General features: G+C 61.6%; 2 protein-coding genes across 2 annotated transcripts in view; one reads left to right on the top strand and one right to left on the bottom strand.

Annotated features, from left to right (window-relative positions):
* MAPRE1 (microtubule associated protein RP/EB family member 1) overlaps positions 1–25,992 on the top strand; it is a gene marked incomplete at its 3' end in the record, with an annotated part of 218,294 nt that overhangs the window by 96,277 nt on the left and 96,025 nt on the right. The window lies entirely within an intron of this gene.
* NOL4L (nucleolar protein 4 like) overlaps positions 1–25,992 on the bottom strand; it is a gene marked incomplete at its 5' end in the record, with an annotated part of 61,514 nt that overhangs the window by 5,028 nt on the left and 30,494 nt on the right. Inside the window, 2 exons of the mRNA XM_082007102.1 lie at positions 334–605; positions 12,532–12,673. Of these exons, the coding sequence (XP_081863228.1) occupies positions 334–605; positions 12,532–12,673 (414 nt within the window). The remainder of the gene's footprint in view (positions 1–333; positions 606–12,531; positions 12,674–25,992) is intronic.

Below are 25,992 nucleotides of genomic sequence, written 5' to 3'. Positions count from 1 at the left end.
GCTAACCGCTCGCTCGGCGCTTGGGCCGGTTTCTGCTGGGCACCCGCAGCCCCGAGGCTGAAGCGCGGCCAGGCACAGCTGCTCTGCCGCAGCAGCGGCAGGCGAGAGCGGTGCTTGTCCGTCCTTCCGTCCCTGCAAGGGAAGGACTCCCGGCCCTGCTGCCCCCTCGTGCTTTCCTGGTGTCGGGGCAGGAGCCGCATCCCTGCCTGGCCTCGGGCACCTCACTTGCGGTTGTTCCCAGTGTGCCGTGCCCCACACCAGCTCCGGCGGGGGACACACGGCCACCCCGTCTTGCCTAGCCCCATTGGCGGCCGCCTGCAACCCGGGCCATACCTCTGCCGTGGTCTTCACCGCGTACTTGACCCTGCTGCGCAGCCCATCGGCGCTGCAGCTGTCCGACTGGTAGGAAGGGGTGACGTGGGCAGGCGCGAGCTTGTCGCAGAGGTTGATGGGCTGGTCGTCGGCGGAGGCGGTGAAGTCCATGGGGGCCGCGGTGCCATTCCCGTTCATTTCGGGGAAGGCGCTGTCGCCCTGCGTGCTGCTGGAGGTGGAAGGGTTCAGGGTGGAGGAGCCATTCCCGCTGCAGCTTTCTGACGAGGAGTCATCTGCAAGGAAGGACGTGTGGTCACCCCCGTGGTGCCCTGGGACCACGTCCCTGAGGCGGGCAAGCGGCTCTGCCCCCGCGGCACCAGCCAAGCCTGCCTGCAGGACCCCCTGCACATGCCACATGGATGCACCGCTGCTTTGAACGCCCCTGCCTGGCCAGGGCTGCTCTGGGCTCACTTGGCGGGTGAGCTGCCGCGGGCGCCACCGGGAGCCGGGCCGGCACAGCCGTGCTTCAGGCCCTGGGATGCAGCAGCTGGAGGGACGGACACCGGTGCCCGCGGCTGCAGGGCCATGGCACAGCTCTGCTCCCTCGTCCCTCAAAGCACTCCAGACGCTGCCGTGCCCCACGCCTGGGCCACCGGTCCCTCCAGCAGGTGACAGTCCCCACACCTCTGCCCGGGGCCGCAGCGCCTGGGCTTGAATAAGAACTTTGGAATTTGGTCCTTTTCGGTTTCTGTTTGCATTGCAGGGAGGAGAAAGGGCCATTGCCTCTCCCCGCCGGGTCCCTTGCCTCCTGGCGTGGTCCTCCCAGCCCCGTTTGGGGCTGGGTGCGGTGGGAGACAAGCTCCAGCGCCAGCAGCTTGGGGACATGCTGTGCCACAGAGCGCTGGGGCACGGGGACAGCACACGAGGACGGGCTCACTCGGGTGGGAAACGCGTGGGTTCGCGCTGCCCGGAAGCAGCGTTAGGGGCTCTGTTCACAGCGGGCACACCGGCCAGCAAGGCTGCTGCGGGCAGGGGCTGCACGGACATGACATCCCTCCTGTCCCACTCAAAGCCCAAGTGACCTCCTACACCCCGCGTGGACACTCCTGCTTCCCTGTTTCCACGTGCCCCAGAGACATCCCCGCGGCAGCTGCACGGCCACCCCTTTCCCTCACCACCCGAACAGGCAGAGCCCATGGCCCAGGGGCCCGGCCGCGGCAGTGCCACGCACACCCGGCGCACAGCCCGGCTACTGTTCGGTCTCGGTTACGTTCACACCCCCAGGCCCTGGCACCGTTCCCCTGCCCGTGCACGGCTCCCACCATGTTGGCCTCCCGCCTCGTGCTGCTCTGAAGAACAGCCCGGCTGCAGCAGAGAGCCCAGCCCTGCCCGTGCTTGGTGCTGCCTGCACCCAGCCCTGCCTGCACCCAGCCAAAGAGCCCAGCCCTGGGGCCAGGCACGACATTTTCAAACTGCTCAGTCCGTTTCCCCTTCCCTCCCCCTCGCTGCAGTAAATCCTTTATTTCATTAGGTGCCTCCGCGAGAGGGAAAGGGCGAAGCACGTGGGGAGCTGCTTCCTGCGCGAGCATGCGCCGGGCGGCGAACAAAGAAGCTGCCGGCAGCGACAAGCAGATGGTGGTCCCCGCGCCTGGCCCGCGCCGCCGCAGGACAATGGGGTCGCGCTGCGGGGTGGCCCTGGCATCGTGCTGGCGGCTCCCGGCGCACGGGTGCCAGGTCCAAAGGTGTGCGGGCGCAGCGTGGCAGGACGGTGCCCGGCTGCTGCCACCCACCCTCCTCCTCCTCCCCCCGCTGGCACCCGCGGGAAACTTTAATGAGAGGCTCGGCGAGCGCTCCTGTGACCCTGCAGCAGCCCAGGACTTTGTATCCCTTAAAATAAACAGACTTGAGGACACTCGGGCATCCGAGCTGACGGCAGGGGCCAGCCGGGGCTGCCGCCGCGTGTCCCCAGCCACCCCGCCACGGGCGCCAGCGCTTGCTGCCCAGCCTCGCGCCTGCGCCAAGGCTGCTCCTGGCCCCACATGCCCCTAAATTAAAAGGGTCCCACTCCGAGCTCTCCGCTCACGGAGCTTCCTCCCCCTCCTTTCCCCTGCGCTGATCCACTTACTCGTCTGAGCAATGACCAGAGCTGACCTAATCCCTGAGGTGGTGTTTATGTGCCGGGTGCTCTGGGCCAGCGGCAGGCATCGCCCTCCCCGGCACGGGGCTGGCTCCAGGCAGAAGCCCTTGCTGCGGGCCGGGGCCGAGCGCTGGCTCCACGTGCCAGGGAGCACAGGGCTCCGAGGGAGCTCAGCAGCCAGCAGCACCCTGGGGCACCCTCGGGACTGGCTCTGCTCCCCTGGCCTGGCGCTGCAGCGCTGGGGCTCCGGCGGGCGGCCGCAGCCCGGACCGTGGCAGCAGGGCATTCGCTGCTGGCTCAGCCCTGCCCGGAGGGGCAGGATGCCGGGGGCACCGCCACCTCCTGCCCCCACACCCCTGCTGCCGCAGGGCACCGGGGGCTGGTGCCCTCGGGCCCCCGTGGGTTTTGCTCTCCGGCCGGGTTGGCCCGGCTCAGCTCCCGCACCAGCAGCTGCTCCTCGGGGCTCTCTCTGACCCCGGCCAGGCTGCCGCACCTCCGCCCCGCACACGCCTTGCCGGGGCGCACGGCCGGACCCAGCACAGGCGCTCTGCACCCTCGGCGCGGGCGCAGGAGCGGCGCCGGCCGGGCCGCGGCCCCGCGCAGCAGCGGGCAGGTGGCCGGGGGCGCGGAGGCCTCCCCGGACGGCGGCGGCCCTCCCCCTGCTCCGCTCTGCACCAGGCGCGACGGGGCTCCCAGAGGGAGGCTCCAGCCTCATCCAGCGATGCCTCTCGGCAGGATTAAGGAGAATTACTCCCGTGCGCGGAGGCACGAGCCGCACGCCAGGCCCCGCCGTCAGCGCGGGCACAGCCACAGCAACCGCAGGGCCAATCGGCGCCCGTCCCGCAGGCCAACGGCCGGGACCTCCTGCCGCTGCCGGGGCCGCAGGCAGCCCCTGGCACGGCTGCCCGCCCAGAGCAGGGGCCGGGGGCCACCCACGCCACGAAACCCTCCGCCAGGCAAAGGGGACCAAGAGAGGCGTCACCGGGGAGAAGACTGTGCGGGTGCCCCGAGCATCCCCAACCCGCCCCATCACACCCCCAGCCTGTCCCTGCGCTGCTCCGAGCATCGCCAGGCTGCCTCGAGCACCCCCAGTCCCCCCTGGGCATCCCACCCTGCCTCTGTGGGTCCACTGCCAGCCCCCCGTGGCCACCAGCTCTGCCCCCGGGCCCTGCGGCTCCCGTCCGCGTCGGCACCGCCAGCGCCGCCGGGCAGGGGCCTGGGGCTGAGGTCTGCACCCCCCGACTTCTCAAGGTCTCGTGTTTTCTTTAGTGTTGCACGAAACACACACAGCAGCTGCAAATCAGGTTTCCACCCAACTCTGCTGCGTTTACGAACCTTGGGTTTGCTACACCCAAAACCCACTGAAAACAAAGGGGACGATGTGTCTAGGGAACCTGTCCAGGCGGAATAAGAACATGAAACGGGAATCTGTCGTAAGGACCAGCACCTACTGCAAGAACAATTTAGTTTAAACCAAGGATGAACGTAAGTAAATAACGAGGTAAATGTAAACCTGCTAGCTACAGATAAATTTTCTCATTTCTGCATTTTTACCGGTTATGCTTCTCCCATGGCCTCTGCACACAAAGTGGTGGATTAATCTCAGTCTTGTGGGCAAAGAAACGGCCACAAATTCAGATCGCCGGTGTCCTCGGGCCCGAACGGAATGGCTTCGGCCAGCTTAAAAAGGCAGATGGGCTCAGGAGGGAACACTGCGCTCTCCCGGTTGGCACGGACGGGACCGGGTGGTCCCAGTGCCGTGCCGGTGCCGTGCCGGCGCTGCCCCCCAGGCAGGTTTGCTGGGGCGTCTCCAGCCCACGGCCAGCCCCGAGCAGCGGCTGGGGCACCCTGCGGCAAGGGGGGACCTGGGGGAGAGGCAGCAGCAGCCCTCCCGCCCGCGGGGGCCGGGGCCGGGTTTCGGCTCCCGCTCTGCCGACGGCCGCTGCGGCAGGACGCGCTCCCAGAGAATCACGGTTTCAGTAAAGCCACCAAACTTCTGAGCTGGGAGAGGTCTCTGCAGCCTCCCGGCGAGCGTCCAGAACACACGTATCGAGCAGGGCTCCGGCAGCAGCAGGCGAGCAAGGCCAGGCTGCGCGGCCATGAATATATTCATTATCAACCAGCACGAGCCTGGTGAGCTCCCCGCTCGCGGCTGGAGCTTGGCTGCACGAGGAGCCCCTCTAATGAGGATAATTGGGAGCCCCCCTGCTCCACCCCCGCGCCCTAATTGAAGCAGATGGAACTGCAAAAACAATGTCACTTCCAACCGGTTTTACCTTTCCGTCAGAAAACAGAGTATTTCGTTCTCCTGTTTAATCCTCTGGCACCGGGGCTCTGCGGGTTGGAGGCGGAGGAAACCCCGGCCCCGGGCGGGAGAGGCTGGCAAGGCCGGAGAGCCCGATGGAGGCCACTCGGCCCCGCGGCCCCCGGAGCGCTGCCCTGCCCGGCCCCATCGCGGGGGCCAGGCTGCGGCTGGGCGAGCGGCGAGGCCGGTGAGGAGGCCATGGGGAAGCCACTTCGCGCCTCCGCTGCGGCCTCGGCCTCTCCCCGGCAGTGCCGAGCCCGGGAGAGCGAGAAGCAAAATGGCTTCTTGGGCAGCAGTGCTGGGGGAGGAGGGGATCAGTCACTTATTAAATGAATTAATCAGGGCTCAGCGTTTTCATTTCGAAGAGGCTGCTGGATTATCCTTGATTTCTGCGGCACTGGATTTGCGGAGATCAGGAGGGGAAGGGGCGATTTCCAACACCTGCTCCCCGGGAGATTTTACGGCGGGGAAGTGGTTGGGTTTAACGTCTCTGTCGGTGAAGGCCACCGCGCCGCTCTCCAAAGGCAGAGTTAAAGATGAATGGGGCAAATTGTTCCTCCTCCTGTCACATCTCCAGAGCGGAGACAAAACCTCTTTTGACTCAGAAAACAATGAGCTTATATAAGAGCCAGCGGCCCACGGAAACCTCACCGCAGCCCCGCACCGCGTGGCGGGCCAGGGGCCGCCCGGCCCTGCCCGCACCCCGCCGCGGCAGGAGCCCACGGCCGGCACCGGCATGGTGGCACTCGGCCGCCGCCCGCCCGCCCGCCTGTGTGGCCTCGGGTGCTGTGGTCACTGCCGGGTCCCATGGGTGACCCTGGCTGCCCCGTGGGAGCCAGCAGCCGTGGCCCTGCCTGCTCTGCCGGCCCACAGCCGGCGGCGCGGTGGCAGAGGTGGATGCTCCTGCCGGAGACTCGCCATCGCTCCCGGGAGGGGAATGCGCCGTTCCCAGCTCGCCGCGGCAGCCGCGCAGGCCGGAGCGGTACGCCCAGCCCGAGCGCGGCTGTCAGGAGGGCGCAGAGCATCCCACCGCCGCCTGCCTGGAACAACAGCCAGGAAGATGAAAAGTGCCATAAATTATTCACTCACAAAAGAGACGAGAAGGGGGAAGAAGGGGAGGAGGAAAGCTTGCGAGGAAGGGATACTTAATACAAATTAGAGACACCGAGTGGGAACGGGGGCCCCACGGGGAGTCACGGCTGGGCGGCAGCGTCGCGTTCTTCAGGTGCAAGTGAGCGGCACCCCGGGGTTCCTGCACCCACAACCGGGTGGTGAGCGGCAGGAGAGGCCCTGGCCATGCCGGCTGCCATGGCCGCCCCGGCCCCGCACCGCTCACACGGCTGGAGCACGAAGCCGTTTTCTGCAGGCCCTGCCCAGCCGATTGCCTCCAGGGTGCATAAGAAAGAAAAAAGAAATGTCGCTGGGGGCCATGGAGCGGTGGGGCTGGCCAGTGTCCGCTTAAGGCGCTCTATTTCCTGTCCTCCTTCGTTAATGCAAACCTCGTTATGTCCCAGACAAAGTGTCCACCCTCCGCCCTCCCTCCCCAGGTCCCTGCCTTCGACCAGAGCCCTCGATAAGCCAGACATCTGGCATGGCCGGACACAATGCGCGTCCGCAGGCGAGCTCAGCCAGACAAGGCAGCGCTGTGAGGCCAGCTCCCCCTCCCTCGGCATGAAAGGTGCCCCCCGGTGCCGTCTCCCCCCCGCTCCACTGCCCAGCCTGAGGGAGCAGCTCCCTATGGCACCAGGACCTCACCGCTCCGGCCCTGCGATGGACAACTTTCCCATGCGCTGAAGCTTGGCGGCTCCCGCTGCAGGAAGCAGCCTTGCCACAAGCACGCTCTGCTGCTCTGGCTTCCCTTCTCCTCCCAACCCCGTCCCTCCTGACGCTGCTTCTCCAGCCACCTCGCCGCTCGAGGGGTGCTTGAGCCAGGAGCCGGCCTCACCGGCGGCCGGGAAGGAGGTCGTGCAGATCAAGGCGCTCCTTGCGCCGCCGCCGCTGGCAGCCACCCGGATCCCGCCGCAGGGAGGGGACACGCAGTGGCCCCACGCTGCCCGGGCACTGCCGCTCCCGCGCCAAACAAACGGGTTTGGTGGCTTTGGGCACAGCTGACGTCGAGCTGGTGCCTCCAGCGCAGACCTGCCGCCAGAGAGACCCTGCTGCTGCCCCCCCGTCCTTTGGGCAGGATGGGGGGGGGACTGTCCCCAAGCCACTGGGCTCTGCAGCCCTCCCAGCAAGGGACGCACCGCGGGGCTCACCCAGCCGTCCCCGCTCACCCCTTCGGCGGGGGGTGCTCAGATCTGGGGAGGAAGGAGGGGGCACAGGCGGCGCTGGCTGCCCAGTAGCCTGGTGAACCTCTCTGCTGCGGACCAGGGAAGAGCCCCCCAAAACTCTGGTCCGTGCACAGGGAGGACGAACCGACCGACCCGGCGGAGCCTGGGCGTCAGCCGGGAGGGAGCCCCGAGCCGAGTTCAGCACAACGGGCTGGTGAAGCCACCACGGCCCCGCAGCGTCCGCGCAGCAAGAAAGGGCAGCTCTTCAAAAGATGCCGAAAGGAGGGTGTTTATCGCTGGCGAGGGTCTTTGCTCGGGAGGAGCAGATGTGCCCCTGGAAGAGGTGACGGGGAATGCAGCCACCAGCCCAGACTGCTGAGGCAGGGCAGGGACGTGCTTGCTGACTCCTGCTGCGGGGACAGCATGGCGTGGGGACGCGCCGGGGACAGAGGAAATAGGTGCCTAAGAAAAATAAGATAAGGTCACATCTAGCTGTTGTGAGGCCTGGATGCTGGTCCTCGTCTTGTTTAGGCTCTGAGCTAGGGCTTCTGGGAGGGTGAAATCCAACACTGGTGCAGGAAGCCCTGAAAACAGCGAGGACTTCGCAGCCTGGGAAAAGCACGGGGCTCGGGGCTGGCACACCACCTCTCGCAATGGCCGGCTGTCAGAGGGCTGCCCGTTCGTCTGCTGGCCTTCCCTGCGGCTGGCAAAGGGGCGTCTGTGTTCACCTGGAGCAGCGACAGCGCCGGCTGAGGAAAGCCCTGGCAGCGGAGGGGAACCGGGAACTGTGCGACACCTGACGCCAACCGCGGTACGGCGAAGCGAGGAGGGTGCCATCGCCCCGCGGTCGAGTACCAGCTGTCGCGGAGGTGCAGGTGCGGAGCGGGGCATCACGGCCGCCCCGGAGACGGAGCCTGGTGTGAGGTGAGGCCGGTGCACGGGGTCCTGAGGCAGGGGCTGAGCTCGCTGTGCAGCCACAGGCCCGGCTTCTGGTCTGCATGTGGCAAGAGGGACGCCCTCCTCCCAGGAAAGTGCCCTGCTAGGTTGGTGGCTCAGGGAACCCGCTGATGTGCAGCACATCAAAGGCATCTCGCCAAATAATGGCGGTGTGACCCGGAGCCGCAGGACGCATGCCATACCAGAAGAGACGGCTATGCTAGGCACAGCTTGGTGCTGTCCCTGCCGGTCCCAGGGCAGGGTGTCCAGAGGAGTGACGTGCCCTACCTGCTCCCGGGACGGTGTCCTGAAATAACACCTGCCTGCATGTCCTTAAGGTCCCTCCTTGGAGGACTCCCGACGAATGTCCCCAACACCCGGGAACCTTCCCGGCCGGCCGCCTCGAGGGATGCCCGTGAGGAGCATGTGCCTTTGCAGTTAAGTAGGTTAAGAAAGTCCTTTCTCCAAGGTCTGGATTAGCCACTGCGGCTGCGGGCAGAACAGGCTCAGCAGGGACACTGCCAGTCAAGCAAGGACTGCACGCAGAGACCTCAGCTGGAAGAGGATCTGTCCCAACACGGTGCCACGAAACAACCCCCTGCCCCCCACGCAGGGAAAGCAGATCGTACACCCAGGAGCTTTCCCTGCTCTTCAGAAGGATCGGTCAGGCTGGGCCAAGGAGCAGCAAACTCTGCCCACGGGCTGAGCGCTGCTCCTGGGCGATGGAGCAGGATGCGCGGCCAGGGACGAGGCAAGACATACCTATTAGCAGGCAAGGTGGAGGCGTCTTCTACATGAGATCAAGTGCTTTGCCGTGTCACATACAGGGGGGTTCAGAGTCTGCCCGCTGCTTTCTTTTTAAGGGCATTGCTCTCACTGCCAGGTCACAGCATCTCCAGGATGAGACCCAGCTCAGACCCATGCACCAGAGCGAACCGGGAGGTTTCATGATGCTGCACTCGCCTGTGGATGCAGACAGGCTCCGAAGATGGACAGACCCCAGCTGAAGCTGCCGCAGCAAGACAGCACCAGGCGCCAAGACCTGCGCTCAGCTGGGAGTGGGCATGGGACGCCTTCGGGGACAGCGATGGGCACAGCGGACAGTGAGACAGCATGGCTTTCAGGGTCACTTCGCTCCAAACGCGTGCTGGCTCCCACAGACGTGTCCCTCCAGGATGTCCTGCACAATAGCTCCACTTCAGCGGCAAAGGGTTCGTGTTGATCTTGCTGTCGCTTTGGGTAGCCGCCGGCTTCCTGGGGGCACGTACGCTGTGAGCAACATCCGACAGGGAAGGGATGTTGCAGGGAGCTTCACGTTTTCCGTGCTGGGGCCCGCAGGATGAGTAACAAAAGAAAATGGAAGGAGCGAGCGTGTGCGTGTCAGCGTCGCTGCTCAGAGCTGGCTGGTGCATCCTGCGGCCCGCCATGCACCCGCCAACCCAGCGGGAGCCCCGGCTCTGCTGCCGATCCTTTCCCAGCGGTGCCTTCTCTGTCCCTTACCCACCGAAGTCATTAGGTCTAATTTGTTCTCCCTGCTGCTCCAAGGGCTGACGCTGGTTGCAGCATGGCTCTACTGGGCCAAGGTTTCTGGGCACGGAGACAAAAGAAGGTGTTGGCTTTCATCCTAGCTGCTTTTTAGCTCTCTGAAGATTTAACAGATACCTGTATATCAAAGCATAGGACGAAGGTTCCCTGCTCTCCCACCTCTCTGGATTTCATACCGCTCTGCTCATATGCCATCGGAGAGCACTTGCTCCTCCCAGGCCTCTGAAAGACCTGGAATTGGTGCTTCGGTACTTTTAAACAAGAGTCTTTAACAAGTGTGTCAGACAATACTGCTCTCCTACTAGGCAACTCTTCATTAAAAGTTTGTACTTTAGGAATTCTTTCAGAGAAGACACACTCCAAGCGTCCCACCCGTCAAGACGGCAGCAGGCGAGAGCAATTTAGTAACTCAAAAGGATTTCCAGAGGGAGGAGAGGATCGAGTCCTGAAAAAGCTCCCGACCAAAGGAGGCGGCGTGCGACCGGACCCCGCTGCGGCGCTGGGACGCTCGGAGCTGTGCCCGGCCCGGCTGCAGGGGAGGCGCGGGGCTCGCTGCCGCGCTGGCCGCATCTCCCACAGCTGGTGGAAGAAGGCCAGAGCTCTGCGAGGCGGCTGCGGGGCACGGTGCTCGGCTGAGCGCAGGATGTGGATAAACACCCAGTTTTGGCACGGAGTGCTTTGACCAGAGCCCCTGGGCTGCCCTGCCGCGGGCGCTCTGCAAGGGAGGAGCTTGGCCAGCTGGGCCAAGGAGCGCGCGGTTCACACGGGCTGGTTACTCACATTTAGATGATTTCCTTGGGGGAGTCTTGCGTGTGCACAGCCTTAGCAAGCCACCGTGAACCAGGTAAAACACATTTGCTTCCAAAACAAAGAGCTTCCACAGGTTGAGAGAAGAGGAAACTGAAGAATGCTCAAGACTTTGATTCATGCACATTCCCTTTCCCTCGCCAGTAATCTGCCTCTCACGACGTGCTCCTTCGCTGCTCCGTGCCCCTCTCCTCTAACCGCCCGCTGCCCCCTTGGGTCGCCTGGGTCCATCGTCCTTCTTCCCTCCTCAGCCTCGCGCGTGTTTCAGTCCTGGGTGGGAGCGCCGGTTTGGCAGAGGGACTGTCACAAGGCCTTTCACCCCAGCGCACTGGCTCCTATTTTAGAGCTCCAATACAGGGCAGGGACATCCACCACAGTGACAAAACCAGACTCCTCTTTTCAGTCCCACAAGATACCCCCTGAAGTACGACAGACTGATGGAAATCCCAGTCCCTGGCTTCTACTTGAAGGATCTTGTTTGGTAACCCTGGGCTTGGCTTGGTGACTCTTTGACTCCATCACTTCTGATTTGCCAAAGTCCACCTGGTTTAGCCTTCTGCCGATCCTAGGGACAGCCTGGGACACTTGCATTCCACACAAAAAGGAAGGGACTATTTGTGCTTTATTGCTCACCACTGAACCTTACAAAAGAAATTAAAGGAGCCAAGAAGGGCCCCAAAGAGGACACCTGCTTCTGAAGAAAAACCACAGGGCATGAAAAATTGGAAGCATTTCCTAAGAGGGCAGAGAGAGAGGCTTTAGCTTTCGTGAGAACATCTTGATTTGCCGAAATACGTGAGTCCCTTATTAAATTATTGTTCTGTTGAATAATAGTCTTGAGCAAAGGGATCAAAACCGTGTCATTCTAGACTGCGCATGAGACTTGGGAATTCAGTGGTGCGGGATAAGCCACAAGCCCAAAATCTCCTGACGGGAGAATGGCAATGTTCAGGGAGTACGGAGAGACCCGGCCAGGCCACAGGTATGAGAGGCAGCGCTCGCTCGGGGCGGAGGTTGCGGCCCGCTCCCGAAGAGTCGAACCCTCCTGCTGTGAGCAGCTGTGTTACCACCGCAACACCCTTCCTCCGGCCACGGGCACAGCCCCTGCCGGGCCCTGTACAAGCAGAAGTGCCGCTGCCCGTCCCGCCGGACGGGGAACGTGGTGCAGCACAGGCAGGTTTCACATCCTCACCAAGTCTGCCTGACTCCAGGGCTGGTGCTGCTTAGTTAAAAACAGCAATTTCTCAAAACTGCAGACTTGCAATAGAAACTGAAGTGCCACAGTGCGCTGGGCTGACGAGAGCAGCATCCCCGCTGGCCACACAAGTAGCTAAAAGCCACCCCAGGGAGACCTGCCAGCACAAAGGCCCTTTCTTTGCCCTGGGGTGGTTTTCCAGTCCCCTTTCTTAAAGCAGCACCGACCCAGCCCGGGTTGTCCCTCGACTCCTCCGCTCCCTTCCCGCTCTCCCAGCAGTGGCCAGACTGAGGACAATGAGAGATTCAACCTCTTGAGCAAAAGCTGGTAACAGTCCAACCACCGAATCCTTCCAAGCATCACAGAGATGAACCCTGACCTGAACTCATACTTCTACCATTTATTTACTTGCTCTTTTATTTTAAACTAGCACATTTCACAGAAGTAACACACCGTCTCTCTTCATCGAACGCTTCCTCCCACCCAGCCCACGTGTGCCACCTTCAGCCCCTTCCAACCGCCTGCCCTGAGTGAGGGGACATCCAGCCCACGCTCTCATCGCAGATACGCAGTTCTTACCTAGGGGATCAAACACGCTGCCTAAGGTGCAGCTTTCCGCGCGTGGAAAGCTGCGACCTGTATTGCGGCGCCTTGGCATCCTTCCTGCGGCGGGGCAGCACACAGCCCACGGTTCAGGACTAACAGGCTCTCCTCATCACACCCGGTGAACTACAACCTGATGACTTAGAAGAGGATCTGGTGACCCCTTTCTGGAGGAGCCGGGAGCCAGATCCCCACGCAGGGACCGTCAGCTCCGAGCTGGAGAGGGCCCTGGCTGAGCAGGAACCCAGAGGCTAAACGGGAAGGACTGGAAGTCGGCACTGCTTCGAAGCCTGTGCTGATATGAAATCCATCCTACAGGTGGGACACCTGATCAGAAGGGACTGGTTAATGTTTAATAAGTCACAAAAACATCCTGTGGCAGAGGCGCAGAGCGCTTCCCACCCGCTGGGGCACTCACCGTCCTCCTGGCCGTGCAGGTTCTGCGGGCTGCGCATGCTCTCGTCCTGGCTGGGGCTCAGGCTGGAGTTCAGGTGCTGGTCAGCTGAGATCCATGTGGAGTCGTTCATATCAAAGTCCTCGCTGCTCACCGATGTCTCATCCTGCAGGGAAGCAGGAAAGGGTTAACTTCTTGAGTTGTTTTCTTTCCTCCTTTCTCTGGCTTTAACATCTCCTCACTGCACTCCTCCCTAAAAACAATTCTGCCGGCAGCTCCTGCCCCCAAGAATTCTTGCTGGCCCCTCGGCGCTCCCCAAGGCCACGGCGAGCAGCCCTTCCCTCCGGCCGGGCTAGGTGGCTGCCCCAGCCCGGCTCTGCTTCCTGCCTGAAGACGTGCCTGAGCAATGGCACTGTCTCTAATTGAGGACAATTAGAAAGCGCTCGCATCCTGTAGGAGCGGATGGCTGAGCCCTGGAGTTTACCCTTTAATCTCCATCCACCCCAGAGTGTTTCTGGCGAGGCAGCGTGGGAGCTGAGGACGGGGTGCAACTCCAGGGGAATGGCTCCGTAAAACATCTCGGACTTTTTTGAGATCAAATCATCTGCTGCAACAGGACACGCCGAGGACTGGCACCGGCGGGGAGTGGCCGGTGGGGCAGGTCTGGAGAGCGGCAGCGATCGCCGCAGACCCGCGCTGCCTGATGCTGCGGAGGAGGCTCCTGGGGCACAGCCCCGAGGGACTGCTCCTCCAGCCCTCTCCGAAGGGACACCGCCTCGCTACCGTCATCGAAAATGACAACGTGCACCTGAGGAAGGGGCTGGGGGAGTGAAGTCCCCAGCCAGGCAGGGACGCCCCGGCTCAGGCCGGGGAGCCCAGCCAGCGCCCGCTCCCCAACGGCATAGATGACATTCCTCTCTCCCACTCCTGCAGCTGAAAGGACATTTTCTCTCTCCCTCTCTCTCCCTTCTCGCTAACCTTTACAGTACTTCAAGACACAGCCCTTGGATCGCATCCAGCGCCGGAAAGGTCAGCCACAGGATTTCAAAACCATCATCATAAAGGCAGCACTGAGATCCTGAATGAGAGGAGGGGCTGTGGGACCTCCCCGGGCTGAACTCTCCGAACATGCAGCTCGGGAGGAAGCAGATACGTGTCCCGCTATTAACACGGTCCCGCTGGCGATCCATTTATCTGCCTTCCTCTCCCCGCTCCCCTCCCAAAGCAATGGGCAGAGACTGCATCCAGAGCCCTGGGGTGCAGGGGAACACCGAAAATGTTCCCAGAACCACTTTCAACTGCGCCTTCCTTTGATTGAAACATTTCAAAGGCTTGTAAACTCTCTGCTCTTTTTTTTTTTTTTACTCCCCCTGGTCCTGAGATAAAATACAATCCCCTCTGCCTTGCCTTGTAAGAAGCAATTGGCAAGCACCCCTCCAACCTACGCCTGCGCCTCATAAAAACTGCCCTGTCTGGCCGCCGCTGGCTGACAGTTTTTATTGTGAACAAACAAATGTCTTTAAAGACAGGTTTGTGCTTTTCCTCCCTTCCTCATCCCTGCAGACACATCTGCTGGCTCGGGGCTCGCGCCCGCCCCCAGCCCGCTCCCTCGATGTGCCTCCCAGGGAGTTTCCTGGAATTTACGGCTTGTGAAGCCCCACACGCACCAACGGACGGACGGACGGGGCTCAGCAGTCCCACGCCCACCCGCTGCTGGGACAGGGACAGCCCGACCCGCAGAGCCGCCTGCGCTGCCGGCCAGGTGCCCCCGTGCCCAGGTCGCGCGGAGCAGGAGGCAGGGGTAGGCACGGCGTCCCCCGGCTCAGCACAGCGCCGCTGCCACGCCAGCCACGAAGCGATCCTGCCTCTCCAGAAACTCCATCTTGTTCGTACAGAAACAGAACTGCAAAGGTCTCCCTGTTGCAAACTATAAATAGTCTCTTTATTGTAAGCATTTGCAGGGCGGCAGCCACCCTAATATCTGGCCTTCTTCACCAGGCTTACTCAAGATTACCGTCAGAGCTTAAGAGACAAACACAAATGCCAAGGTCCTTGCTGCCCACAGACTCTCACCTGTCCGGTGAGGAGCCCTGGGAGCGACCCGCCATGTTTTCGGAAAGCGTCCGGCTCAGGCGCAGTGTCTGAGGGGCTCAGCTGCAGAGAACGCCCAGCCTCGGCACCCAAACCACAGCCCGGAGCATCGCGCTCCACGCGGGGTGGGAAAGCGGTGACAGGAAGGATGCCCCGCGTGCACACGCTATGTAAGGTGCTTTATAAATGTGTACAAGTCTCTCGAGGTGCAACAACATTCGCCTATTATTAGAAATACTCTGGATATCAAACCAGAAACTGCTAAGCTCTGAATGACCCAAGCCAAACAAGGCCGGCGCACGCTCACAAGTCCAGGATCCAGCCACCAGTAGAAAGTGCAGGCTGCTGCTGCGGGACCCTGCCCGGCGGCCCTGTCCCCGCGGCCCTAGAGTCACCCCTGCTTTCCAGCCAGGGCTTTTTGCTTTCCAGCACTAATACCCTTGGCCAAAATGCCAACGGGACAATCTTCCTGTCAGCACACGGCTCCCGCAGCACAGCCCACCCCGAGGGAATGCAAAGCCGACCGTGCTGGCGGCGTCAGGGCGAATCCTTCACGGCCGCGGGGAGCAGCCAGCGCCGGCGGTGGGAACGGCAGAGAGCGTCTCTGCTGCCTGCGGCTTGGGGCAGTCGCCGCAGCCCTGCCCACGCTGCGGTGCCCCGGGAGCTCCTCACACCTTTGCACCTCCGCCCTAAAGCAAGAGAAAGGCCCCGACCTCAAGCACGGCTCTGGCCATCCCCGTCACCGCAGCTCTGGCATCCTCCGCTGCCCCCCGGCTGCATCCCTCGTGCTCCCTGGGACACCAGGGCCCACCAGCACGCTCCCTCCTCAGGACACCCCTCGGAGACCAAAGGCCGAGCGCTGTGGCCTCCCCGTGCTGCCCCCCTCACGCCAGGGACAATCCCAGGGACAGGAGGCCCCGGCAGCAATGCCCGGAGCACCGGCTGCCCAGCCAGGGCCCAGGAGCAGCCCCATTTCAGTCTGCTGGAGCGGCGGGACAGCAGCACAGCACATGTCCCGGCGTCAAGGCGCGGGACACCAGCACGGGATCAAAATTTCTGGCTGGTGGTCAGCTCTGAATTTCCCCTGGGTGCCAATAACCTGGCTGAAGGCTGAGCCTCGAAGCGGGCTCCACCGTCCAGCCAAACAAGGAAGCGTTTCTCAACAGCAGCAACAGCAACGACTCGGAGCAATACGGTAAATCTAATCCACCCTTCCACCCTCTTTTGGCTTGCAAGGCAGGCAGCTCATTCTTTTTCCTCTCTGGGTTCCCAGGAGAATTCTCTCTGCTAATTTCTTCTTTCCTGTAAACAAACTTCAAATGAAACTTTCATTAGAAAACAGAACACAATCCATTACCAGCGCCTGTCTCGGGACTGGCCGCCTTTTCCCCAGATCCACGCCACTCGTGGCACAGATGGAAGTTGACAGTGGCTGCCCCAACTGGCCAGCCCAAAGCCGAACCCCGAAGCCCAGCACTGCCGCTGCCGCCCTCCTCCTTCCTGCCTTTCCCAGCTCTCTGGAGAGATCTCCTCACCCCGCAGTAACATCCCATCGCTTTGTTTCCAACGTCCAAGGGACTGAGCGATCAAGGGTCAGGCAACGTGCGTGCAGCTCCTCTCCTGCAAGGGGAAGTCGGATCCTGCTGGTGCATTCACAGGCCACACCCAAACATCGGAGCAGGGCTCCCAGCACCGCGCAGGGTTTGGAAAACAACATCCTTGCTCCTCTCCTTATCTACAGTCCAAGATTCACAGCTGCTCTGCAGACACTCGCAGCCAATGTTTTCTAACCAGCAAAGGCAGACGCTCACATGTGCAGGACTCACACTCTGCATTTCTGTCCCACTTCCCATTCACCAATGTTTGAGCACCGCGCGTGCACGCGTCCGCTGAGCCTCTCAACTCCCCTGCGAGTTAGAAAAGTATTCTTCCTATTACAGAGCTGGAAACCCCGGGTGCTGACAGCCGCCCTGGCTGGTCCAAGAACACAGCGAGCCGCTGGCAGACCCAGGAACGCAACCAGGACCTCCAGACTGCAAGGCTTTAACTGCTAGGCAATGTTTCCTCACTGGTGGCTCGCCTTCCTGGAGAACAACCTCCCACAGCACGGGCAGGAACAGGGCAGGGGAGGAAGCTACTCTTATAACCGTATCTCGTAAATATATGCAAGGCTATCGGTAACCTGCTTATTTTACAGCCAGGCTCAGTTTCTCGGGGACTGCCTTGGAAGTCTCTCTCCAGTCATTTACATGCTGTGCCTCACGCTTAATATTCCAGGCTCTGAGTCTCAGGACGGTTTATTTTCTCTCTTTGAGTCCTTTTATTTTAAAACGTGTCCTTTCACACCACAGCTCACTATCCCGATGGGATTTCCTTCCGTGGAGCAGGAACCGAGGCTGTGCGCCGTGCAACCTCCCCAGCGCGCAGCCACGCTCAGCTTCCCACCAGAAGCAGCCGTGTTTTTAGAGTCAACAAAAGGCAACGCATGACCACAAGCCCCCGGTGCGGCTGCACCGCCGTGCCAGCCGCAGCCTGCCCGGCACAGGCAGCCCCCAGACCCACAGCCCCGGCCGGGGCAGAGCACCTCCCGTGCGGCGGCAGCAGCGCGGTGCTGGGGACGAGCTTGCAGGAAGGCAGCCTCATCTCCGTCTCAGCAACTGTTTAAACCCAGCCCTCTGAGCATGCCAAGAAGGTATTGAACCAGATTTGACCCTAACTTAACCAGTTCAGCACAGAGAAAGGCTTACTAATGGAAGATAAAACACTCCGGGTCAAAGATTGATACTGCAGCCACAAATACCGTGGTGGTCACTGCCTCAAAGAGCCTGAGAAGCCCCGAAGCACAAGGGTGTAGGCTGGCCGTGGTGGCAGCGAGCTGTGACTGCGCTGCCTACTCGCGTGTGCAATTCTCACACCGAACGGAACATCCCCAGCGCTCTTTGTCAGGTCACTTACGTCCTTATTTACTGCGATTTCTGCCGATTTCTATGGGACCCGGCAAAAATGAGTATCTGTTAGTTCCCAAAAACAGGCAAGAGAGCGAATTTTAAGGGCGAGCGGCAAATGCAAGAGAAAGGGAGGATCGCCACCTCCTCCCCTTCCCGCGGAGTTCTTCTCCTGGGACCCCCCCAGGCAGCGGGCCCGCCGGGGGGCTGCCCCCGGGGGGAGGCACCGGCCCCGCCGCCGCGTCCCGCCGCCGCCCCGCGCTCCTGCTGTTCAGCGCGGCGGTGCTGAACGCGGGGCCGCCGGGCCGGGGGGGCCCCGGGCGGCGCGGACCCCCCCCGCCCCCGGCGCCCCGCAGCCGCCTCACCAGCACCTGAGCTTGCTGCCAGCCGGGCAGGCGTTTGCTTTTCCACGCGAGGCGGGGGTGGTGTCCTGACGCCCAGGAACCGCGCGGTGTGGAAGGGCACTTCGCTCTTCCACGGGCGCCGGGGGGCGGGGGGGCGGGTGGCCGGCTTTGGAGGAGGGGGCCGAGCGCTGCGGGGCGAGCGGTCGAGGGGGTCCCCCAGCCCCCGCAGCACCCGGCGTTGCGCCCCGCTGGGACGAGGTTCCCACGCGTGTCTCCTCGCGGCAGCGAGGCGCCGGCAGCCGGGCGAGCGTCCCCGTCCCGCCCCCCGCGGGCCCACAAACACACCCGCGATGGAGACCTGCCCGCGCGTGTGCGTGGGGCCGGGGCTGCGCGCGGCGGGGATTGACACGTAAGTAGGGCTTTACCTCCCGGGAGGCGGCTATTTCCAGCGCAATCCCCGCCCGGGGCCGGGGCCGGCGCGGCGATGGCGGCAGCGCGGGGCCGGTGCCCGGGAGCGGCCGGCTCCGGAGCGCTCCCGCCGCCGCCGCCGCCGCCGCCGCCGCCTCCCACTTTCTTCCGCGCTTTTGTGCTCTTCCGCGGGCGGGGGAGCCGCGCCGGGCGCGGGGAAGGACGCGCCACCCCCCCCCTCCGCCGGCAGCCGACCCGCAACTTCCCGGGGCCGCGGGGCCCCGCGCCCCGCCCCGCCCGCCAGCGCCCCCCCCCCCCGCGGCCCCCGCGCCCCCCCCCGGCCCCGCGGGCGGGAGCCTACCTGGAGCGGGGCCTGGGGCCTGCCGGCCTGCGCCAGCCCGGCGGCGCGGCTGGGAGCGGGGCGGGGGACGGGGGACGGAGGGACGGAGGGACGGAGGGAGGGGGCCCGGGCTGGCGGCGCTCCGGAGAGGCTGACAGCCAGCTGCTGCCCGGGGAGAGGGGCCGGCGCTGCGGAGCGCGTCACTCCCGGCTCCCGGGGGGGGGGGCCGGGGAGGCGGAGGGGGGCGAGCGGGGCCCGGCCGCGGGCGGAGGGGGCGGGGGAAGGGGAGCGGGGCCGCGGGGGGCGGGCGCACCGGGCCGGGCGCGGCGGGGGGCGCGGGGAGCCGCGCCTGGAAGAGCACATTGTGGAGGGCCGGGGAGGGCCCTTCCCCCGGCGGGAGAGACAATGTCCAGGGCCCGGCGCCTGCTGGAGAGCCGCGAGAATGCACGGCCGGCGGCGCGGCCGGGCTGGGCTCGGTCCGGTTCGGCTCGACTGGGCTCGGCCGGGCTGGGCTGGGCTCGGCATGGCACAGCTGGGCCGTGCTGAGCTGGGCTGGGCTCGGCTCGGCTCGGCTCGGCCGGGGGGATGCTACCCGCCGCTCGGCATGGCCCGGGGGCAGCAGCAACCCAGGACCCTCGGCCCGGCCCGGTGACCCGCAGCCCGCCCGGGGACGCCCGGTCCAGCTCCGGGCCGCGGGGTGCCGGTGACGGGCCGCCGGCAGCCAGCCCCGGGGAGCGGGGCGGGCACCCCGCAGCCCCCTGCCCCTGCGCCGCCTGTGCCCACCCCTTTTGTTCCGGAGGGCTCTCCCCGCCGCCCGGCGAGAGCCCGAGAGGGCCCAGCTCTGCCCGCGGGGTCTCGGCCGGTGTTAAACCGGAGGCTCTTCAGGGCAGCTCCCTGGCGGCGAGGCTGCCCACCGCGCCCGGCGCAGCGCCGCGCGGGGCTCCGCGCCGCCAGCTCGGCTGCTGCGACCCGGGCCGGGGGGCCGGGGGGCCCCGGGGGCAGCAGGGCTGGTGACCTCCCGCCTGAGCTGGGGATGGCGGCGACGGGCGCCAGCGTCTCAGCATCCCGCTCCCCCGCCCGTTTCATGCCTCTCGCTGTTTAATGGTTATGAAGGAAATTTTTACAAAATAAGCCGAGTGTCACGGATCGGCGGCGGAGCCGAGGATGGGAACCACCACCTTCGTGTTTAGGGCTTGTTAGTGCCGATGTCCAATTACGATGTTTTCTACTCCAGCGTTAACCACTTCACTGCCAGGGAAAGCGTGCAAGGGAGGCGGGGCGGCTGGGGAAGACCCGAGGCCGGAGGTGGAAATGGGGAGCGCTCGGTGCTGCGTTTCCATCTCCTCCAGGATGATCTATGGAGCCAGAGGCTGAAGGGCGAGAGCGGAGCCCCGGGGGCCTCCCGCAGGAAGCGGCCGGCCGGGAGGGCAGCGGGCTGCGAGCCCCCAGCCGCGGGGGCCTGCTCTGCGCTCACTTCCAGCTCCATGGCTGCTGCTCCTCCCTGGAGCTAAAATAAAATCCTGACCATTTAAGGTGAACAGGAGACTTGCCTGGACCTCAGTGGAGCGGGCTTTTAACCCCTTCTCATTGCTGGGCTTTGTTTGCTCCTCGCGCTCCCTTCGGCTTCGAGCTAGAGCAGCTTAAAGCCATTTGGGAGAGCTCATCCCCCGGCAGCGAGGCGCTTGCCCCTCTGTTCGGAGAGCTCGCGGGGGACGGGAACCATCCAGGGTGTGAGTTTGAAGCACAGCCACTGTTCTGTGCTGCCTCACCATGTGGACACTCTTATTTTATACTAAGTGCCTTTGTGTGGGTTAGGTTAATCCACTTTGGAAATGGATTAACCTAAATTTCACATCGGCAAACTTAGTGCCCAACGGCCGCATCCACACAGGGTGCGAGGGAGGAACAGCAATTCAGCAGTAGCTGCTGGGCAGGAGCTTTTCCCCATGCAGGGGAGGGGTCCTGACCCCAAGGGGGGTCACCGCCGTTACAAGTGGGGTCATGAGCCCGACAGAAATGCGATTGTTTGTGCCAGCACTCGGGGTCACGAGGCTGGCAGAAGTGGGGCTCACTGGCGGAAGAGGGGCTGCCTCCAGAAAGAGCCAGGGAAGCTTTGGGAAACGGCACGCCAAGCTCCTTTCTAGTGTTTATTTCTTGAATTCAAATTATCTAGGGGGAAATAACTGGCAATTAGGTATAGAATTGGTAATAATAATTTATCAAGTTGTCAGGAATAGGGGTAAGTGCCTTACGGGATTACATGTTAAAAAAAAACAAAACAAAAAACCATAATAAACCAGTACTACTGTTATTGTATTATATATATAATACACATCAAATATATTATTTATAAGTCGCTTCCTTCCCTCTCTCCTCGCAACGCGTTCATTACTTCTGGTCCCTGCAAACGCCTTCACACGGACACAGATGTGCCCATGCAGAAAAGCTGGGGCTCCCTGTCGGGCTGTGCTTGCCCGGACGGGGTCCTGTCGGATGCCACCAGAGCCCGAGCTGCAGGTCCCGAGAGCCGTGCTGTGACGGCCCTGCACGGCGCAGCCTGCCTGCGCACCATCGCTGACGATGCCCTGACCTCATCTGTTGTGATTTCCTAAGGCGAGGCTCCGCAAGAATACCAGCGCTGCTGTCAAAGCCAGGAATAAACTACATTTAAGGCACTGTAGGAGCTTAATTGCATAGTTGTGTTGTTGATGAGCGTGGGCACAGTGATCTAGTGGTGAGGCCAGGGGACTGCAGGACAGCAGGATCTGGCCATCGTGCCAGAGGAGTCACTGACTCATGCGCGACCTTGTGCGAGTCACTTGATGCTCTTGTGCCTGTGAAAAGTAGGTTAAATAACAAACGGGACCTCCTGCATTGGGTCCTCCGTGACCATCACACCCTACTGGGTAATAAGCATTAAAAGGCGAATCTCTCGAGGGTGAGGCCAGTAAGGAGAGGGGGGCAAGAGGGACGGCGCTGCAGAAGAGGTGCCGAAGGAGGACCCCAGTCGCATGGCATGAGGGGGATATGCAGCTTTTATCAACACTGTATTTTAGCTGATCTGCCACCCCGAGCAGAGTCAGGAAAAAAAGGAGAATAAAGATTTGAGAAACTTTATTATAGACCAGATTTGTTGTGGGCTGAGCGCCGCATTCCCATTTCATCTTGGTCGCTCCTTCTGTAAAAGTAGCAGTTGTTAGCATCTGGGATATGCATGAATAAAAGGGGTTTTTCTTCCCAGGAGCCAAGACCAAGAGATGGAAAGGAAATACAGCTCCGTACTTCTCGGGGTACCACCAGTCACTGCCAAGTAAAGGAGTGGGAAAGGAGTCAACATAAACAGAACATCGCTAAACCCATTCTGAGCCCTTCTCGAGCCATACCGCGTTTTTCAGAACCCATCTGCGTGAGCAAAGCTGACTCCTCAGAGATGCAAACGCTCCTTTTGCGCACACAAGGCCCCCGACGTGGGGCTCAGGAGTCTGTGCAACCACGCAAGGTGCGGGCCTGCCTGCGCAGGTTTAACAGCAGCGGAAACAAAAGCAAGTACACGATTCAAGGTTAAAAAGCTGAACCACACAGCTTCATCTTCTATAATAACGGAAATCATTAATAATAGTTTGCAGTCTCAAAGTAGTTGCCATCCAAGCTCTTGAAGAGCTTTATTAGTGAGCGAGACCTCAGAAGCCTCTCTAAGGTATTATCCCCTTTTTAAAGGGAGAAGGCAATTAAGAAACAGCCATTTGTGTGACTTGATCAAAGTCGACACACAGCACCTCAGCACCTGCGCTTGGGAGACGATGCAGGAAACCTCACCGGCACGAGGCTTTCCACAGGTTCGGGATAAATTTAACGGGATCCATGAGACCATTCCATAGACGTTAAATGCTTTCATCACCGTACCGTACAGGTCTCTGCTCTTTCCCCTGGGAATGTTTCCTAGCCCCACTTTACAGGACCCGAACCAAAACTTTGCTTTAGCTGTTCTACTGGGAACAGCTGCCTTTGGTGCTGGTGACCGCACAGGGACTCTCCTCACCAAACAGGGGAGGTACTTGGAGGAAATGATGAATTAAAGAAAGATAATGTGCTTTCTGGCCCCACTCATTCAGTGTTCCCAGAAACAGGCTCAGGCAGCCGGGCTTTCGCAGGCTCCTCGGACCGCAGCGCTGGGTAGCGTGCAGCGGGGGTGGGCGTGCGCGGCGGAGGGCGATCGGTTCTGACCCCCCAGGGACCGGCCCCAGCGCCGAAGAGCCTCGCTGCGCAGCGAGCGGGGAGCCCACACGGGCTTTGTGTCAGCCAGCCAGCACGGGACCCGACGGCCGCGTCCGTGCAGCGCTGCGCTCCGCAGAGCCGCTGTCACCAAGCCGGGGGACTCCACGCTCCCCAGCCAAGCGCCGCCGCCCCGTCCTCCCCCCGCACCCCTGCTGCCGGCCGCCCCTGCCCTGCCCGCGCCTGGCCTGCCGTGCCCTGCTGCCGCGCGATCCGGCGCAGCGCGCGCCGGCCTGACAACCACGGCTCCGCCGAGAGCGAGAGGAGCTTCCAAACGTGCCCAGCCGCTTCTCCACGGCCTTAGTTAAGCTGCGCAAGGTCGCAGGGAAGGGAACAGAGTGGGAAAGGGACCGGCTTCTCTCTGCCGGCGCACAGCTACCGGAGAGGGAAACGGGCCAGACCAGCCGCACGCAGCAGCCAAATACACCGAGCAGTTGAGGAGGACGAATTGTGCCTAGCCAGGCGGGCAGTGCCGCTTGACTTAATGCCTCCTTTCTTCCAGAAAACAACGTGATTTTCCCCAGAACTGCAAAGAAGAGTCAGGGCCTTGGCGTCACACCTCGCTTGAAGACGAAAGCCGCAGCGGCAGGATTTATCCCAGCCAGCCCGAGGCGGGGTCCCAAACTGCTCGCACTGAGCGTTGCGCTGGACAAGCACAAAGCTCTCCTGTAGCGCAGCTACGCTGGGAAAAGTACTGAGAGGTATACACAACGGGAAGGAAAAACTCTTAAGTCTTTACTAGCTGGGAACATCAGAGTTAATTCCAGTAACAAAAATGAGTTGACCTTCACTGAAAGCAAGCCATTCACACGAGTTTGAAACCAGGCTCAACGGTTTCATCACCTGACCTCCTGCATCTCATGAGCCATGAAGGCCAAGGATGAAAGTTTTGCTAAACTATCTTTGCCAGGACAGAACGCGGGTACGACGGCCGGACCTGCCTCCCCGGCTTTTGGCTGGACAAAGTCTCTCATTTAGGGCAGAATTTAAATTTACCAGCCAAAGCCCAGTTCTGGCAGCAGAAGCTGCATCTCCACTAGAGGGCTTTGCTGATGCAGATCTAGGAGCAAGCCTTGAGCGCATAGATCAAACCTGTATTTCAAGCGGCTACGGTCACGGTGCCTCGCTCTGTGTGCATGGCCGATGTTCCCTTTTCTTCTGTGTGTAAGGGTGCATTTAGGGAACTTCTCCAGTGCCCCAAAATGTCCTAAAAATTAACGTCAGGGAACAAAGATCTTCCCAGGCCAAGGAAAGGCCTCTTCAATGGGAGTTATCTCATCAAGTTGATTTAGAGAGATTTATTCCTGAAGATGCTTGACACCCTCTGTAATGGACTGGGAAGTACCTTATCACCCTCATGTGATGCAAACGCATCATCCCACTTCCTTCCAAACACTGACTGCATGCTTCTGCCTTCTCTGCGCATCCATGAACACGTACCGCGTTTCTTGGGGATCCCCTCGCTAAGCACTCGAGCAGAGAAATCCAGGTCCCAGATCTGCCCCCTCGCAGTGCTGCGTCCAGCTCGGGAGCCCTCGGCACAGGAGAGACATAGACCTGCTGGAGCGGGGCCAGAGGAGGCCCCAGCGATGCTCCGAGGGCTGGAACAGCTCTGCTGGGAGGACAGGCTGGGAGAGCTGGGGGGGCTCAGCCTGGAGCAGGGAAGGCTCCAGGGAGACCTTTCAGGGCTTAAAGAGGGCTGATAAGAAAGATGGGGACAGACTTTTTAGCAGGGCCTGTTGCAATAGGACAAGGGGCAACAGTTTTAAACTAAAAGAGGGGAGATTTAGACTAGATATAAGGAAGAAATTTTTCACGATGAGTGTGGCGAAACCCTGGCCCAGGTTGCCCAGAGAGGTGGTGGATGCCCCATCCCTGGAAACATCCCAGGTCAGGCTGGACGGGGCTCTGGGCAACCTGCTCTGGTTGAAGGTGGCCCTGCTCATGGCAGGGGTTGGACTAGATGGCCTTAAAGGTCCCTTCCCACCCAAACTGTTTGATGATTCTGTGATCTGGCACAGCAGCTGCCAGCTCTGACAGATTTGGTTCTGGTCTCTGGACTATGTGAAACGAGGTGTCTGTAATTCTCACTAGTGAACTTAAAAGACTGAAAATGAAAATCTAGCGTGCCCTCTTCCGCAGCTGCTGGCTCCCCTCCCTGCCTCCGCTGCCTGCCCTGTGCCAGCCCTGCACCTCAGGGTTAGCCTGGAGAGGGATCTGAAGCGGAAGGAAGGGGAAGATGCATCGTAGCTGTTCTGGCAATATCGGAGCCTTCTGAGATGCTGAAGTCAGCGAACGCAATAACGTCTGGACCAGGGAGAAGGCAGAGTGGAAGGAGGAAGACTTAACACTGCAAACCAGCCTCTGGTCACGAGGCTCCATGAGCTCCCAAATCCCGCAGAGGAGGCCTGGTCCTCCCCAGCGTTAGAGGAAGCCAACTCCCTGTACACCTGCGGGACCTGAACGCCTGCGTCCCCCCTTCCAGAATGACCCTGCTGTTGGGGTTAAAACACGGCTTGAAATCGTGTTTTGAAAACCCCTTCACATCCACGCACCGTCACACACTCCAGGTTCACAGGGAAATCACTGGACGCATGGGGTGTGTGACGGAGCGGGACGAGGCTCCGTCCCGCTCAAACACTTACCGGTCGGAGTAGCAAAGCCGTAGCAACAAGAAAAGCGCTCGTGTCATTTCCCATCCAAGAGCAGCTCCTGCCTTTCCCAGGCTGCATGACCTTCCGTCAGCAGCCATCGAAGCAACCTTTGAAAATGTTGCCCTATCATTTAAACCTGGTTACTCGGCCCTGGACTGTCTCTGCCAAGGTAGCAGCAACATCTCCAGAGCAGAGCGCGAGTTTGGCGTTTCATGGGTTTCTTCTTTTAAAATCTTCAAATCCCACCAGCCACCAGTGGGAATCATGCCCAACAGTGTGGCACGAAAAATAAATCCAAGGCTGAGCTTGAATCAGACGGAAAAGATTGCCTGGAAAATGACTGCAATAAATTTGAATAACGAATCGTTTAAAAATGCTAATATTTATCACTTGAAAATGAGGTGGAAATGATCATTATAGATAAATATAAA

The sequence above is a fragment of the Phaethon aethereus genome (genome assembly GCF_964289735.1).
Source record: "Phaethon aethereus genome assembly, chromosome: 16".
NCBI lineage: Eukaryota > Metazoa > Chordata > Aves > Phaethontiformes > Phaethontidae > Phaethon > Phaethon aethereus.
This window is presented reverse-complemented; position numbering and strand designations above follow the sequence as displayed.